General features: G+C 41.7%; 1 protein-coding gene across 1 annotated transcript in view; it reads left to right on the top strand.

The window, feature by feature from the left end:
* GPATCH2L (G patch domain containing 2-like) overlaps positions 1 to 13842 on the top strand; it is an 89877-nt gene that overhangs the window by 60709 nt on the left and 15326 nt on the right. The window contains exon 8 of the mRNA XM_006864782.1: positions 12256 to 12350. Within this exon, the coding sequence (XP_006864844.1) occupies positions 12256 to 12350 (95 nt within the window). The remainder of the gene's footprint in view (positions 1 to 12255; positions 12351 to 13842) is intronic.

Raw genomic sequence — 13842 nt, 5'->3', positions numbered from 1 at the left:
TTTGTTGTTTTTTAAAATTAAATGTTTTATTGTGAATTATGTGATAGTTTACATGGGAGAACATTAGTTTTACATTCATTCTATCATATATTGTCTCATTGTCATGGTTACAATCCCCTCCATGCAATCCTTCCCCCGTGCCCCCCAGGTCTTCAGCACATAGTCGCTCTCCCTCTCTGGATCTAAAGTGTCCAGCTGCTCCATAGCTCCACTTCATCATCTCTGGCTTCGTTTCAGGCATCACTGCTTCTCTGGGTAGGGTCCTGCTCTCTGCTCCTCTACCTTGATGTTCCTAGGGACCTCCGCTCCTAGACTGAAAAGTTAATCACTCCCCTCCTTGCTATAAAACATCTACCTTTATATTTCCAATCCTCACCATCAGTCCTGATAACAATTATTCACTGTTGTATCACAAGAGACCCATCTGCATTTCATTGCATCAGCCCCGCCTAGTCAGATTAAGTGCTACTCACTGGAGATTCTACCTTCCTCCAGGCCCTCTGGATCTAGGTTCCCCATTGAAAGCTTGTCAGCCAGTCACTTCTTGCCTTTGTAGCCCCCCACCCCCCATTTTGGGTAGCCAATGTCCAAGTTGCCCATCCCTGTCTACTCTGTGTGGAGGGGGTAGGAATGATTCTTACTGTAAGGATTTATTCCCTCTTTTGAGCTACTGCTTCCATAGGTGTAGGTCAAGTTCATCAAATTGTATGAGAATACTTTTTTTTTCCCTCTTCTTTTTATTTCTGGTTGAGCTCTGATCATCCAGTCATTGAAGCCAGGACAAGTGTAATGGTGTGGGTTCGCCACAGGAAGGTTTGTTTTTGTTAATTACCCTCCCCTGAACCTGGAGCCTCCCTCACCTGGGCTGTCTGGCTGTCTGGCAAACCGGAAGTGCAGGTGTTCGTTTGATAGCTTCTTTTTACATAGTAGGTCAGATTCCTTTGTAAATAAGCTATTTTTCTTTTGAAAAATCTTATTTCCAACTCCAGTAAGGACAACGTGGTGTACAAATATTATTTCTGAATGAGTGAATGAATGCCAAGTTTCACAGCTTTTTCATATTTTCTTCATAGTTTATGAGATGTTGGCATAGGCAGTATCAAATTGGTGTTAATGGTGGTGGTGGTGGAGTTGTTTCCAATTCATAGTGACCCTGTATAAGGTTTCCAAGGCTGTATGTGTGTATGGGAGCAGAAAGCCTCATGTTTCTCCCAAAGAGTGACTGGTAGATTTGAACTACTGACCTTGTGGCTAGCGGCTCATATAGTCCACTACATTACCAGGGCTCCTTCAATGTGCATGATTTTTAGAGCGAGATATACTCAGGTGAGAATCTTGACTTGGGCAAATGACTTCCTCAGACCTCAGTTTTCTCATCTCTAAAACGGAAACATCAGTTCTTTCTTATTGGACTAATAGTGATCTAAATGAAACCATGTATGGAAATGTTTCACCTACTGGTGACTAATACTATTTTTGCTCTTAATCTACCCACAGGATAATTGCAGTCTTAAAAACTTACGAGTTAGCATTCAGAGTCATTTGCTAATGAGATGTATTCCAGATTCTTGCGTTAAATGGTCCCAAATGAACTGGGAGGCAGTTGCACAGGGTTTGGGTGAACAAGAGAGCTCTTCTGCCCATTAGAGACTGGCAGTGTGATAGGCTGAGATCACTGCGGTGCATTTTATGTGTTCACAAATGTAATGATCTGCATATCAGAGTTGGGTGCCCAGCTGCTATGCCACTTGACAAGGTGTTTCAAAGAACAAGGAGGAGACTGTTCTTGCTGTGAATGTTGACCTTTGGAGCCATTGTAAACAGCCTCAGGTTTGACCCCAGGGCTGGGGGCACAATTAGCCAGTGTGTGTTAGGGAAGCTGGGAGCTTAGGCAGCCCTTAGCTCTTCAGGGCCTTAGTTTAGGCTTGTGTGAGGAACTCTGCTTCTGCTTCAATATGGTCCATTCAGAGCCGCTGCCCTGGAGCCACTACCTCAGCCACTCCCCTGGAGGGAGTGCAGCTGCTCCTTAGAGTTCCCCAAACAGTGATCTTTATGGAAGCAGACAGCCTCATTTTTCTTGGCGTCTGCTGGGTTTGAATTGCTGACTCTGCAGTTAGCAACCCAGTGCTTAACCCACCACACCACCAGGGCTCCTTAATATTGTTCATATAGCCGCCCAATCTTACTGTTGTTGTTGTTGTTGTTGTTAAGTGCCGTCGAGTCGGTTTGGTTCTGTTAGCAACCGAGTATTGAGTTTTCAAGGCGGTATATCTTTACAGGAGCCAAAAGCCTCATCTTTCTCCCGGGGAGCAGCTGATGGACTCAAACCACCGATTTTGTGGTTCACAGTCCTTTGCTTATCCTTACCTAATCTCATTGGTGGTGGTGGTGGTGGTGGTGGTAGTGTGCTGTGGTTAGCAGCCTGATTCGTAACCACTATGCTACCACTACCAGAGCTCCTTAATTTTATTGGTAGTAGGTGGTTATGTGCCATAAAGTTGGTTCCGACTCATAGCGACCCTGCATAGGATTTCTGAGGCTGTAAATCTTTATAGGAACAGAAAGCCTCATCTTTCTCCCACTGAATGTCTGGTAGTTTCCAACAGCTGACCTTGAGGTCATTGCTCTACTCTTAGCCATGAACGACCTAATCTTATTAGAAGGTCCCATTCTCCACTACATAGTTCTTGAATCTTGAGTTCTTTGTTGAATGGCCGTGATTATAGCAGCTTTCATCTCAAGTAGAGAAACTGTTTTCTCTATCTGTTTCTCCACTCTTGGATGCCATTTTTCCAACTCATGTGAAATGGTTCTGCTCCTGTGGATGGCGTGAAACAGCTTCAGGATATGCCTGCCCTGGCCCAGCCGGTAACTGACACAGAATTCAGGTGCACTTAGTGACCAATTGGTTATAGACTGCTGAGGGAAAACCATTAGAATGATCAGGGCTTCTTCCAACTATAGGGAGCCCTGGTAGGGCAGTGATTAAAGTGCTCAGTTGCCAACCATAAGGTTCAAAACTACCAGCTGCTCTGCAGAAGAAAGATGTAGCAATCTGCTTCCATAAAGGTTTACAGAAGACCTCGATGGGTCAGTTTTCTATCCTGTAGGGTTGCTGTGATTCTGTCTCAACTCGACAGTAGTAGGCTTGGGTTTGGTCTTTGAACTACGTAAACCTCCTCTGTTTCCTGTGAGAATTGTGATATGATTTTCCTGTCCTAGCTGCTTCTATGGTCACAGGCTTGGGTCCTTACTCATGTGGTGCTAGTGTTAAGGGTTGTTGTTGTTAAGTGCCATCGAGTCGGGTCCGACCCATAGCGACCCTGTACAGGGTTTCCGAGGGTGTTAATCTTTACGGGAGTAGAAAGCCTCATCTTTCTCCCGCGGAGCGGCTGGTAGTTTCGAACCGCTGACCTTAAGGTTCGCAGCCCGATTCGTAACCACTACGCTACCAAATTGGGTCCAACTCATAGCGACTCTGTATAACCTGTGGTTAACAGTCCAGTGCTTATCCTACAGTACCACCAGGACTCCATGTGTAAGTCCTAAAATATTTCCCATACTGGGTGTTTGATGGAGCTCTGGTAGCGGAGTGGGTCACAGGTTGGACTGACTGCTAACCAAAAGGTCCACAAGCCGTTCTTCACGAGGAAGATGAGGCTTTCTGCTCCTATAAAAATGTATACCCTTGCAAAGGTACCGACTCGATGGCACCTAACAGCAACAAACCCTATAGGGTCTCTGTGAGTTGGAACTGGCTTAACAGCATACAGCAGCAGCGGGTGTTTGATGAATGTCACGTAACCCTGAAGATAGGATCACATTGGCAGAGGCTATAAGGAAGTCTTTCTGTTCCTCTGGATTTTCTTCCCCACGTTACTTGTTCCTTGGGGATAGCTCAGTGTTTTGTGTCTATTAATTGTTTATGAAGTAACCTTCCTCACTGTGCTGTGATCTCCTGGTGGACTGTTCCTTGGCTCCATCGTCTTGTTTCTAGCCTGCCACAGCCAGCGTAGTGCCGCATGCATGGTTTTGTTTGTTGTTATTTAGTGCCAGTGCGTCGGTTCTAACTCATAGCAGTGGGCCTCCATAAATTTTTGTTAAAGATAATTGAGGTGAATAGATAGTAATTAGTGAGAAAAACTGGAATATGTGTTCTAAATGACCTTTGGGTCCTCAGAACCATCAGTACTTTTTTTCTTGATATGACTTATTTGTAGGTGTTTAAGAAAATGTAACTTAAATACCTTCCTACCTTAAATTTTCTTCTTATTTCACTTCAAGATGAATCTTTTGATGGCTGTTTTTAAATGAGTGAGTTTTGAAGGTGAACGCTTCCTTAAATTAGCCTGCCATTGGCACGTGAAGACAGTTTTGTCTCCTTAAGAGTGACTCCACACATCTTTGTTCTGTATCTGGAGCTGTCACATCAGTTAGTTTTTGCCAACACTGGCTCTATTAAGCATGCATGTATTTCTCAAAGTAATTTTTTCTGCCTAAAAGTACATTCTTGCCCCAGGGACATAGTGATCCTCTTGTTTCCTAAGTCACACTGCAGTGTTCACAGCTCACCCAAGCCTTCAGTTACCTGCAGTAAAAACAAGACGGAAATGCTGTGCCTATACGTAGTGGTGTGCTGAAGACTTGGAGTTGTTCATCTTCATCCTTCTCCTTTCACACTTAGGATAAGAGTTTGGTGGCTTTCCCTGAAGTAAGAATGTTCAAAGAGTTTATTTCTTGCTTTTAACGCTTATCTTCCCCCTTAAGTTCCTTTTGGCAGATGCTGCCTCAGAGAAGTTGACCCTCTTAGGGGAAGTACTGATCTTGGCACTCAGGCTATGACAGAAGCCTACTCCCTCAGTGGTCCCTGAGGGTCCGCTCAGATGAAACCAAGCAAGAGGTCGAGCCGCCGTTTCTCTAGGCTAATTGCTTATGTACTGGGAAACACTGTTTCCATCTGAATTGGCATTTATTTTACCTATTACTCTTCAAGCTAAACATTGAGTAGAGATCCCTTTTATTGACTAGGTTGGTTTTGGGAATGGGGTAGATTATTTTTGTTCAGTTAATTTTACAGTTGTTGTTATTAAGTGCCGTCGTTTCCAAATATAGGGTTTCCAGGGAGTGACTGCTAGGTTTGAAACTGGCAGTCCAGTGCTTATCCTACTGTGCGAAACTAGGACTCTGAATTTCATAGTTGTTGTTGTTAAGTGTAGTCGAGGTGGCTGAAACTCATAGCAATCCTGTATAGGATTTCCAAGGAGCAGCTGGTAGGTTTGAACCATTGACCTTGTGGTTAGCAGTCCAATGCTTACCCTATAGTACCACACCAGAGTCTAAATTTCATAGTTGTTGTTGTTAAGTGCCGCCGAGTCACTTTTGACACATAGCGAGCCTGTATAGGGTTTCCCAGGAGTGATTGGTGAGCTTGAACTACTGACCTTGCAGATCAAACCGACTTTGCAGTCTAGTGCATAAGTTGTTGTTAAATGCTGTCGAGTGGCCCTGCATAGGGTTTCCAAGGCTGTAAATCTTTACAGGAGCAGAAAGCCTCATCTTTCTCTGGCAGAGCTGCTGGTAGTTTCCAACTGCTGACCTTGAGGTTCACAGCCCAATTCGTAGGTAGGTGCTTATAAAAATGATCTGAGGAGCATGTTCAAAAGATTTCATCAACAGAGTAAAAAGAGAGCCCCACACACTGGGTAAAAATTTTCTGCAATGACATTATCAGGCAACGGACTAATCGCTAAAATTTACAGAAAACTACACCTCAACAAGAAAAAGACAAAATCCCATATTAATTCACCAAAGAAGACATCAGGCAGCCAACAAACATATAAAGAAATGTTCTTCATCATTAGCGATTAGAAAGATATAAGTAAAAACAACAAGATATTATCTCACCCCATCATTTATAGCAAAGTTCAGAACAAAAACAACAAAATGCTGGTGTGGAGAGACTGGGACACTCCTGGTGTGACTGTAAGATGGTGCAACCACTGTGAAAACAGTAATGCACTTCCTCAGATGACCCAGCAATCCCTCTCCCTCTCCTCAATACACTGCCACAGGAAATCCAAGGCAGGCCATGAGCAGACTCATGCACACTCATGTTCATTACAGCACTATTCACAATGGCAAAAAGATGGAAACAGTCTAAATGCCCATCAATGGAAGAATGGATACACAAACTTTGGTACATATACACAATGGAATACTACACAACGTGGAATAATGATGAATCTGTGAAACACCTCATAAAATATGGATGAACCACGAGGACATTATGCTGAGTGAAATTAGTCAATCACAAAAGGACCATTACTGTAAAACTCAAAAGGTTTTAATGCTAAAAGAAATATTCTTTGATGGTTACCAGAATGGCAGGGAAGGGAGAGTAATTCACTGGCTAGAGTTGTTGTTAAGTGCCATCAAGGTTATTTCTATTTCCAACTTTCCGAGGAAACACCATACTGTTTTCCAGAGTGGTTGAACCATTTACATTCCCACCAGCAATGTAAAAGGGTCTCAGTCTCTACGCATTCTCACCAGCATTTATTTTCCTCTGCTTTTTTGAACTTTGCTGTTATTGCTGGTGTGAGATGCTATCTCAATGTTGTTTTGATTTGCATCTCTCTAATGGTTAATGCTGAAGTGGCACTGGGGGCTACTGGGTCAGACTGCAAAGTTGTTTGAACTGAACTGCAAAATTGGTGGTTCAAGATCACCAGCTGCTCCTTGGAAACCCTATACAGGGTCGCTATGGGTTGGAATTGACTCGACAGCACTTAACCACCACCACAATCGCTAATGCAGACTGCAAAGCAGTTTGAACTGCAAAGTCGGCGGTTCAAGCTCACCAGAAGCTCCTGGGGAAACCTTATACAGGGTTGTTATGTGTCAGAACCAACTTGACAGCACTTAACAACAACAATGGCTAATGATTGTGACTGTTCGAACGTCTTTATATGTTTGTTGGCTGCCTGATGTCTTCTTTGGTGAATTAATATGGGATTTTGTCTTTTTCTTGTTGAGGTGTAGTTTTCTGTAAATTTTAGCGATTAGTCCGTTGCCTGATAATGTCATTGCAGAAAATTTTTACCCAGTGTGTGGGGCTCTCTTTTTACTCTGTTGATGAAATCTTTTGATGCATATAAGTGTCTGATTTTTAGGAGGTCTCAGTCATCTATTTTTTCTTCTGCTGTTAGTGTGTTTTTAGTTATGTTGGGTGTGTGTTTATGTCATGTATCAGAACCCCTAAGTTTGTCTGTAGTTTTTCACTGATGATCTTTATAGTTCTGAGTTTTACAATTAGATCTTTAATCCTCGTTTTATATGGTGTGAGATACGGGTCTTGTTTCATTTTTCTGCAAATGGATTTTTGGTTTTGCCAGCCACCGTTGTTGAAGAAACTGTCTCTTCCCCATTGAATGTGTTTGGGCCCTTTGTCAAAGATCAGCTGACTGTATGTGGATGAATTTACTTTTAGGTTCTCAATTCTCCTTTGATCTGTGTAACTTTTGTTGTACCAAGTTGTGTGTGTTTTTTAAAGCTTTTATTGTGAATTGAATGGTAGTTTACATGGGAGAACATCGGTTTTGTACTCATCCTGTTGTATTTTGTTTCATTGCAATGACTACAATCCCCTCCAAGCATCATCTTTTAACAGTATTTGCTTCTTTTCCCTCTGTGTTTTTTTTTTTTTTTTCAGTGTATGTGTGTGATGTACACAAAAACACTCAGGAATATATAATAATTTAAATTACCAAAGGGCACATTCTGCAAGCCAGCCTTCTATCCGCCAGCACACATCCTTTCTCTTTCCCTGAGTCTAGAGTCCTTAGTTGCTGTCTCTCTCCATGTCCTCATCTCTGCCTCCATCTTTGTACCAGGCTGTTTTGACCACTGTGACTGTGTAGTTAGTAGATTTTGAGATAAAAAAATGAGGGGCCTCCAACTTTGTTCTTTTTAAGTAATGCTTTGCTTATCTGATAATATCGTTCCTTATCTATCTATCTATCTATCGATATAGATATAGATATAGATATATAAATGATATCTCCTTAACAATCTTACTGACATATATCAAGCTAGGAAAAGGCTGGTTGAGGTGTAAATAAAAGGCAGTATTTATTTGTTGTTGTGAAATGCCGTCGAGTCGGTTCCGACCCTGTATAGGGTTTCCAAGGAGTAGCTGGTGAGCTTGAACCGCCAACCTTGCAGTTCAAATGGCTTTGCAGTCTGGCACAATTAACCCACAGCGCCACACCAGGACATTGATACTCTGAGAATTTAATATCATAATACCCATTTGGGCACATTCTGCTTTGTATTTTTCATTTTGCTTGTCATATAAAACTCAGCCTACTATAAAAATTGATCTTGAGCATTTTCTTCATTAAGTTTTTGTTGAAAGATAATATACATACAGGTAACTAGCATCCAGATAAAGAAAGAAAACATTTACTGACATCTTCAGAAACTCTGGGTGCGTCTTTTAGCCCCTCTTTCTCCTTACCTTTTTTAGCATATCCCCAGGACACAACCGTTCTGGTATCTAATATCATAGATTAGTTTGAAGCCACCAGTTTAATTCAGTGAATTGTAGAGATTAGTTTAAGTGTTTAAGAGAGAAGAAACAATGATGTTGCTGTTAGCCTTTGTTTGACTTGGGTTTCTTTCTGAAGCACTTTAGGATCAGCATGGCTGAATTAGATCACAGGGCCTGGAGCGGTGAGTTGGGGTCTGTATGTGTTCAAGTGCCTGATTTGTGGAAGGTTGGAAGCTGTTCAGTGTATTCTGTACATTTCTCTGTTTTGATGAGGAGAAAAAAAGTTAGGTATTGTTGCTGCTTGTTTTCTGCCTGTGCCTTTGACTTCTCAGGGAATTACCACTTCTCCATTCAGAGTGGAGACCTGCCACCATCTCTGCTACTTCTTATTAAAGCAGCATGCTGATTTGGGCTTAACTCCTGTGCTTTACATAAGGTATGAAAAAGAACTGTTTTCCTTACTTTCCACCTCATTTTGCATTGGAGTTTCAGAACTAACTATCCATGGGATACAACCCAAAAAGACACTAGAACTATTATGAATGTATAAAAGTTCTAAAAACCAAATCGAGTGAAATTACACAGATGAACTCGTAGACTCATAACTTAATCATCTTCAAACTGGACCGTCAGCCAGCCTAGGAGAACCTGGTTGCCAGTAAGGCAGCACACAGCTGTTGAGTGGACACATTGTCCTTTTCAGAGGACCCCAGTCGGACTTCTACAATTCAAGAAAAGAATTTAACTTGAAAGTTTCCATTTTAACTCTCCAGTTTAACTTAAAGTTCAACTCTTTTCCACATGGGAGCAGAGTGATCAATAAAGGTGATCTGGATGGAATTTTCCATACCACAGGCTTCATATTATATACATCTCTGTCTATCGGAGTATTCTTTGCATGTGAAAAATTCTCATCTTTCTCTTGAATTGATTCTTAAGTTTATGCCATTTCAAGAAATTAATGTGTATGTGTGTGTGTCTTTTGTTTTTTATTTAACTGTAGAAGTTGCCCAGTTGGGGCCCTCTGAAGTTCTAGTGTAAAGATTTTGAGTCTAAGAGTTCATCTGTATAATTTCACTGTATTTAAAAAAAAATAGGTATCTGTGATATACTTTGACTGTTTGGTATTTCGAACTTTTATTTATTCACAGTAGTCCTAGTCAACAGCTAGATTCTGGGGATTAGCCTTGTGTTGAGGTTGGTAGTAGGTCATTGGGAAATTATTGAAAGAAGTGTAAATATGGTCCCTGTTCTTCAGAAGGTTGATCTTCATTAGGGAAGCAAGATATGTATGTGTATACTAGTTTGCGTTGGCCATTTAAATGATTTGTGATAGGTAAAGCCTCAACTGTTTATGGAGAGCTTAGTGCAAAGGAGGTGAGACTTATTTTGGTCTTAATTGAGGGTTGGCCTTGTCTAGTTTAGTGGAGGATTGTTGTTGTTAGGTGCTGTTCAGTCAGTACCAGTTCATAGTGACCTTATGCATAACAGATCGAAACATGGCCCGGTCCTGCGCCAACCTCATAATCGTTGCTACACTTGAGCCCATTGCTGCTGCCTCTGTGCCAATCCATCTCACTGGGGTGTGGGGGTGGGTCTTCTTTTTTTGCTGACCCTCTGCTTTATCAACATGATATCCTTCTCCAGGTCCTGGTCCCTCCTCCTCCTGACAATATATCTGAAGTATGAGAGACGAAGTTTGGCCATCCTGGCTTCCAAGCAGCACTCTAACTGTACTTCTTCTAATACAGATCTGTTTGTTCTTTTGGCAGTCCATGGTAGTTGCATAATTCTCCCTCAACACCTTAACTCAAATGCATCAAGTCTTCTATGTTCTTATTCACTGTACTGTCCAACTTACATGTGGAGGATAGTAGTAAATTAAAATAGCCTCCTAGCCTTTTCAGTGTTAAGTTTATTATCTTGCAGAGAATTCTTGTGTTTTCTGGCTATAAAGCTCCTTAGTGTTTTGTTTATAAATTAAACTGAAGATTCAGTTTGGCTCATTATGTATGTACACATTTTTTTTTCAGTGTTGTGGTTTGGGTGAGAGTTTACAGAACCCATTAATTTCCCAGTCAGTAATTCATTCACATTGTTTTTAACATTAGTCGCAGGCCCTTCAAAGTAGCAGCACTCTTTGTATTTCTTCCTCGAGTTTCCTGTTTCCATTTGCCTATCTTTCCTGCCCCTTCCTACCTTCTGAACTTGTTTGTGGGCAGATCTTGTGTGGGTGGTGGTGTGAGGAGCACGTGCCACACGGTGTCATTGTTCCCTTACAGGCCTGCCTATTGCTTGCCTGAAAGGTAACCTCCAGAAGGGGGCTCACCTCCAGCTTTGACGTGTGCCATAGTCTCGGGAGTGTCTTTAGTCTCTAAAAGACCAGCGAGGTGGCGTTCTTTTATGATCTTGAATGTTCTGCATTTGTTTTCTCCATAGTGGTTGTGAGTTGAGCTGCTAACCATAAGATCAGCAGTTTGAATCTACCAGCTGCTCCATGGGAGAAATATCAGGTTTTCTGCTTCTGTAAGGATTTGCAGCCTTGGAAACCCTGTACAGGGTCGCTATGAGTCGGAACTGACTTGACAACACAAAACCACAAACACCACAACCTTTTTGGGAGCTTTTATGATCTGGATCAGAGTGATTGGTCGGGGTCTAGCTGGGCACCATCTAGTTCTGCTTTTAGGTTTCATGAGACTGTGGTCTGTGTGTTCCAGTAGTCCTTTGGACTAACTGTTCCTTTGAGTCTGTGATTTACATAATTAATGTTTTAAAAAGTCACAGGAACCAAACTTGGTTGATTTATGATGTACCCCAAATGGCTCAGATCTGTTGCTGAGAAGTCTGTTCTCACTCGCAGACAGAGTAGAAGTGCCCCAGAGGGTTCCCAAGGCCAAAATCATCCTCGTGCAGAGTGCCTAGTGGATTTGAACCACCAACCTTTCAGTTAATAGCTGAATACTTAAGTACTGAGCTACCGGGGCTCCTGTACCTTATATGTTAATTGTTGTTTTATGTTATATGTTAACATATAACATATTGTTATATGTTATTGTTAAGTGCTGTTGAGTTGGTTCTGACTCATAGTGACCTTGTATAGGATTTCCAAGATGCGGCTGGTGAGCTTGAACCGCTGACCTCGTGGCTCAAACCCACCTTGCAGTCCAGCGCATTAACCCACAGCGCCACACCAGGACTCCACCTTATGATATAGACACTATTAAAAGTCCAGACGGCTAGTGATAAAAGGGTTAAACTTGCTATTAAAATTCTGTGCAAATATCTGCGTTCATGAAGCATTAAACTTTCCAATATATTACCACTTGGGAGTAGGTATTTCATTAGTGAGCTTAAAACAATTGTGCTTATAGTTTTTATGAAAAATAATTGTCTAGAAATCAGCATGTAGTGATACAGATATTTATTGAAATTAATCCTTGATTAATTTCCTTGGTTAATAAAATCCTTGAATGTCTGCTCCTCAGCAATCAGGTAAAAAGTTTAGAGTTGGTATGGATTGTGGGTAAAGATTGATGCTAATTCTGAATAGCCTGGTATTGACACTTGGTAGCAAAAGATGGTGCCCACTTTATGTTAGTAAATGTCTACGATGGGGTAAGGATTTCATCTTGACTCAACATAATGTCTTACGGTAAAAATTACAAAGTTCAAACTTTTTTTTTTCTTTCCTGTATATGCAGACAGGCAAACATACACTTGGGACCACCGTGCTCACGTGACATTAAGAGGAAGCGGAAACCTGTGGCCACAGCATCTCTGTCTAGCCTCAGTACAGGTAACTGTAGGGAGTTTTCTTTACTGGCCACCTCCTGTGCGTCAGACACTACATTATGAGTTTTATGTACTTTGTTCATCTGATCCTTACTGTAAGGTAGATTGTTTTATTCCCATTTGACATGAGAAAACAGCCTACAAGTAGTAATTTGCCCAAGTTCACACATATTTTAAGAATTCAAACCCAGTTCTCACACAGCTTTCTTGAGTGTGGATTCCTCTGTTCCATCAGCCTGCAGAGCAGTCGTCAGTCAGCTGAGCTTTTCCATCACAAAGCAGAAATCCGGATCCACATTAATGAGAACCCAGTAGGAACATCAGTTTTACCAGTAGCTAAGGAGGCATGTGGGCAGCATAGCGCGACCCACTGCTTAACGCACAGTAAAGGGAAAATTATACCGGTAGTGACATTGCTCATTGTAAAGACATTTTTGAGTGAAAACTGTCTCGTTTTGGGTTAAAAATAATAGCAGTTGGGAGAAGACAAATATTAATTCTCTTTGGTGGCAGGTGTTGACCAGGAGGGGGCACAACGAAGCCTTCTAGGATACTGTAAATGTTTCAGAACATCAACTGGGTGAGAGTTATGTGAGTTTACATATGTAAAAATGCACTGAACTATACATTTAAGACATATTCGCTAATTTTATGACATGTATGTAACCCCTAAGTGGGGGGGGGGGGAGGAGTTTCATATTTATATCAGCAAGAGTATTGTCTAAGTATTTTTCTTTGGCATTCAAAGAAAGATGTTGTTGTTAGGTGCCACTGAGTCGGTACTGACTTATAGCGACCTTATGCACAGCAGAACGAAACACTGCCCAATCCTGGGCCAACCTCACTATTGTTGCCACGCTTGAGTCCATCAGTGCTGCCACTTGGCTAATCCATCTCATTGGGGCGGGGGGGTCTTCCTCTTTTTCTCTGACCCTCCACCTTACCAAACAAGATGTCCTTCTCTAATGAATGGTCCCTCCTGACAATATGTCTGAAGTATGAGAGACGAAGCTTGGCCATCTTAGCCTCCAAGGAGCACTCTAGCTGCACTTCTTCCAGAACGGGTCTATTGGTTCTTTTAGCAGCCCATGACACTTTCAATATTCTCCTCCAATATCATAACTCAAAAGCATCAATTCTTCTACAGTCTTCCTTATTCACTGTCCAGCTTTCACATGCATATGACGTTATTGAAAATACCATGGCTTGGGTCAGGCACACTTTAGTCCTCAAGCTGACATTTTTGCTCTTCAACACTTGAAGAAGGTCTTGTGCAGATTTGCCTAATATCAATACGTCATTTGATTTCTTGACTGCTGCTTCCATGAGTGTTGATAGTTGATCCAAGAAAAATGAAGTCCTTGACAGCTTCAATCTTTTCTCCGTTGAATAAGAATGTTTATTGGTCCAGTGGTGAGGATTTTTGTTTTCTTTACATTGAGATGTAATCCATACTGAAGGCTGTGCTCTTTGATCTTCATCAGTAAATATTTTAA

This window comes from Chrysochloris asiatica, unplaced genomic scaffold (assembly GCF_000296735.1).
Source record: "Chrysochloris asiatica unplaced genomic scaffold, ChrAsi1.0 scaffold00070, whole genome shotgun sequence".
NCBI lineage: Eukaryota > Metazoa > Chordata > Mammalia > Afrosoricida > Chrysochloridae > Chrysochloris > Chrysochloris asiatica.
This window is presented reverse-complemented; position numbering and strand designations above follow the sequence as displayed.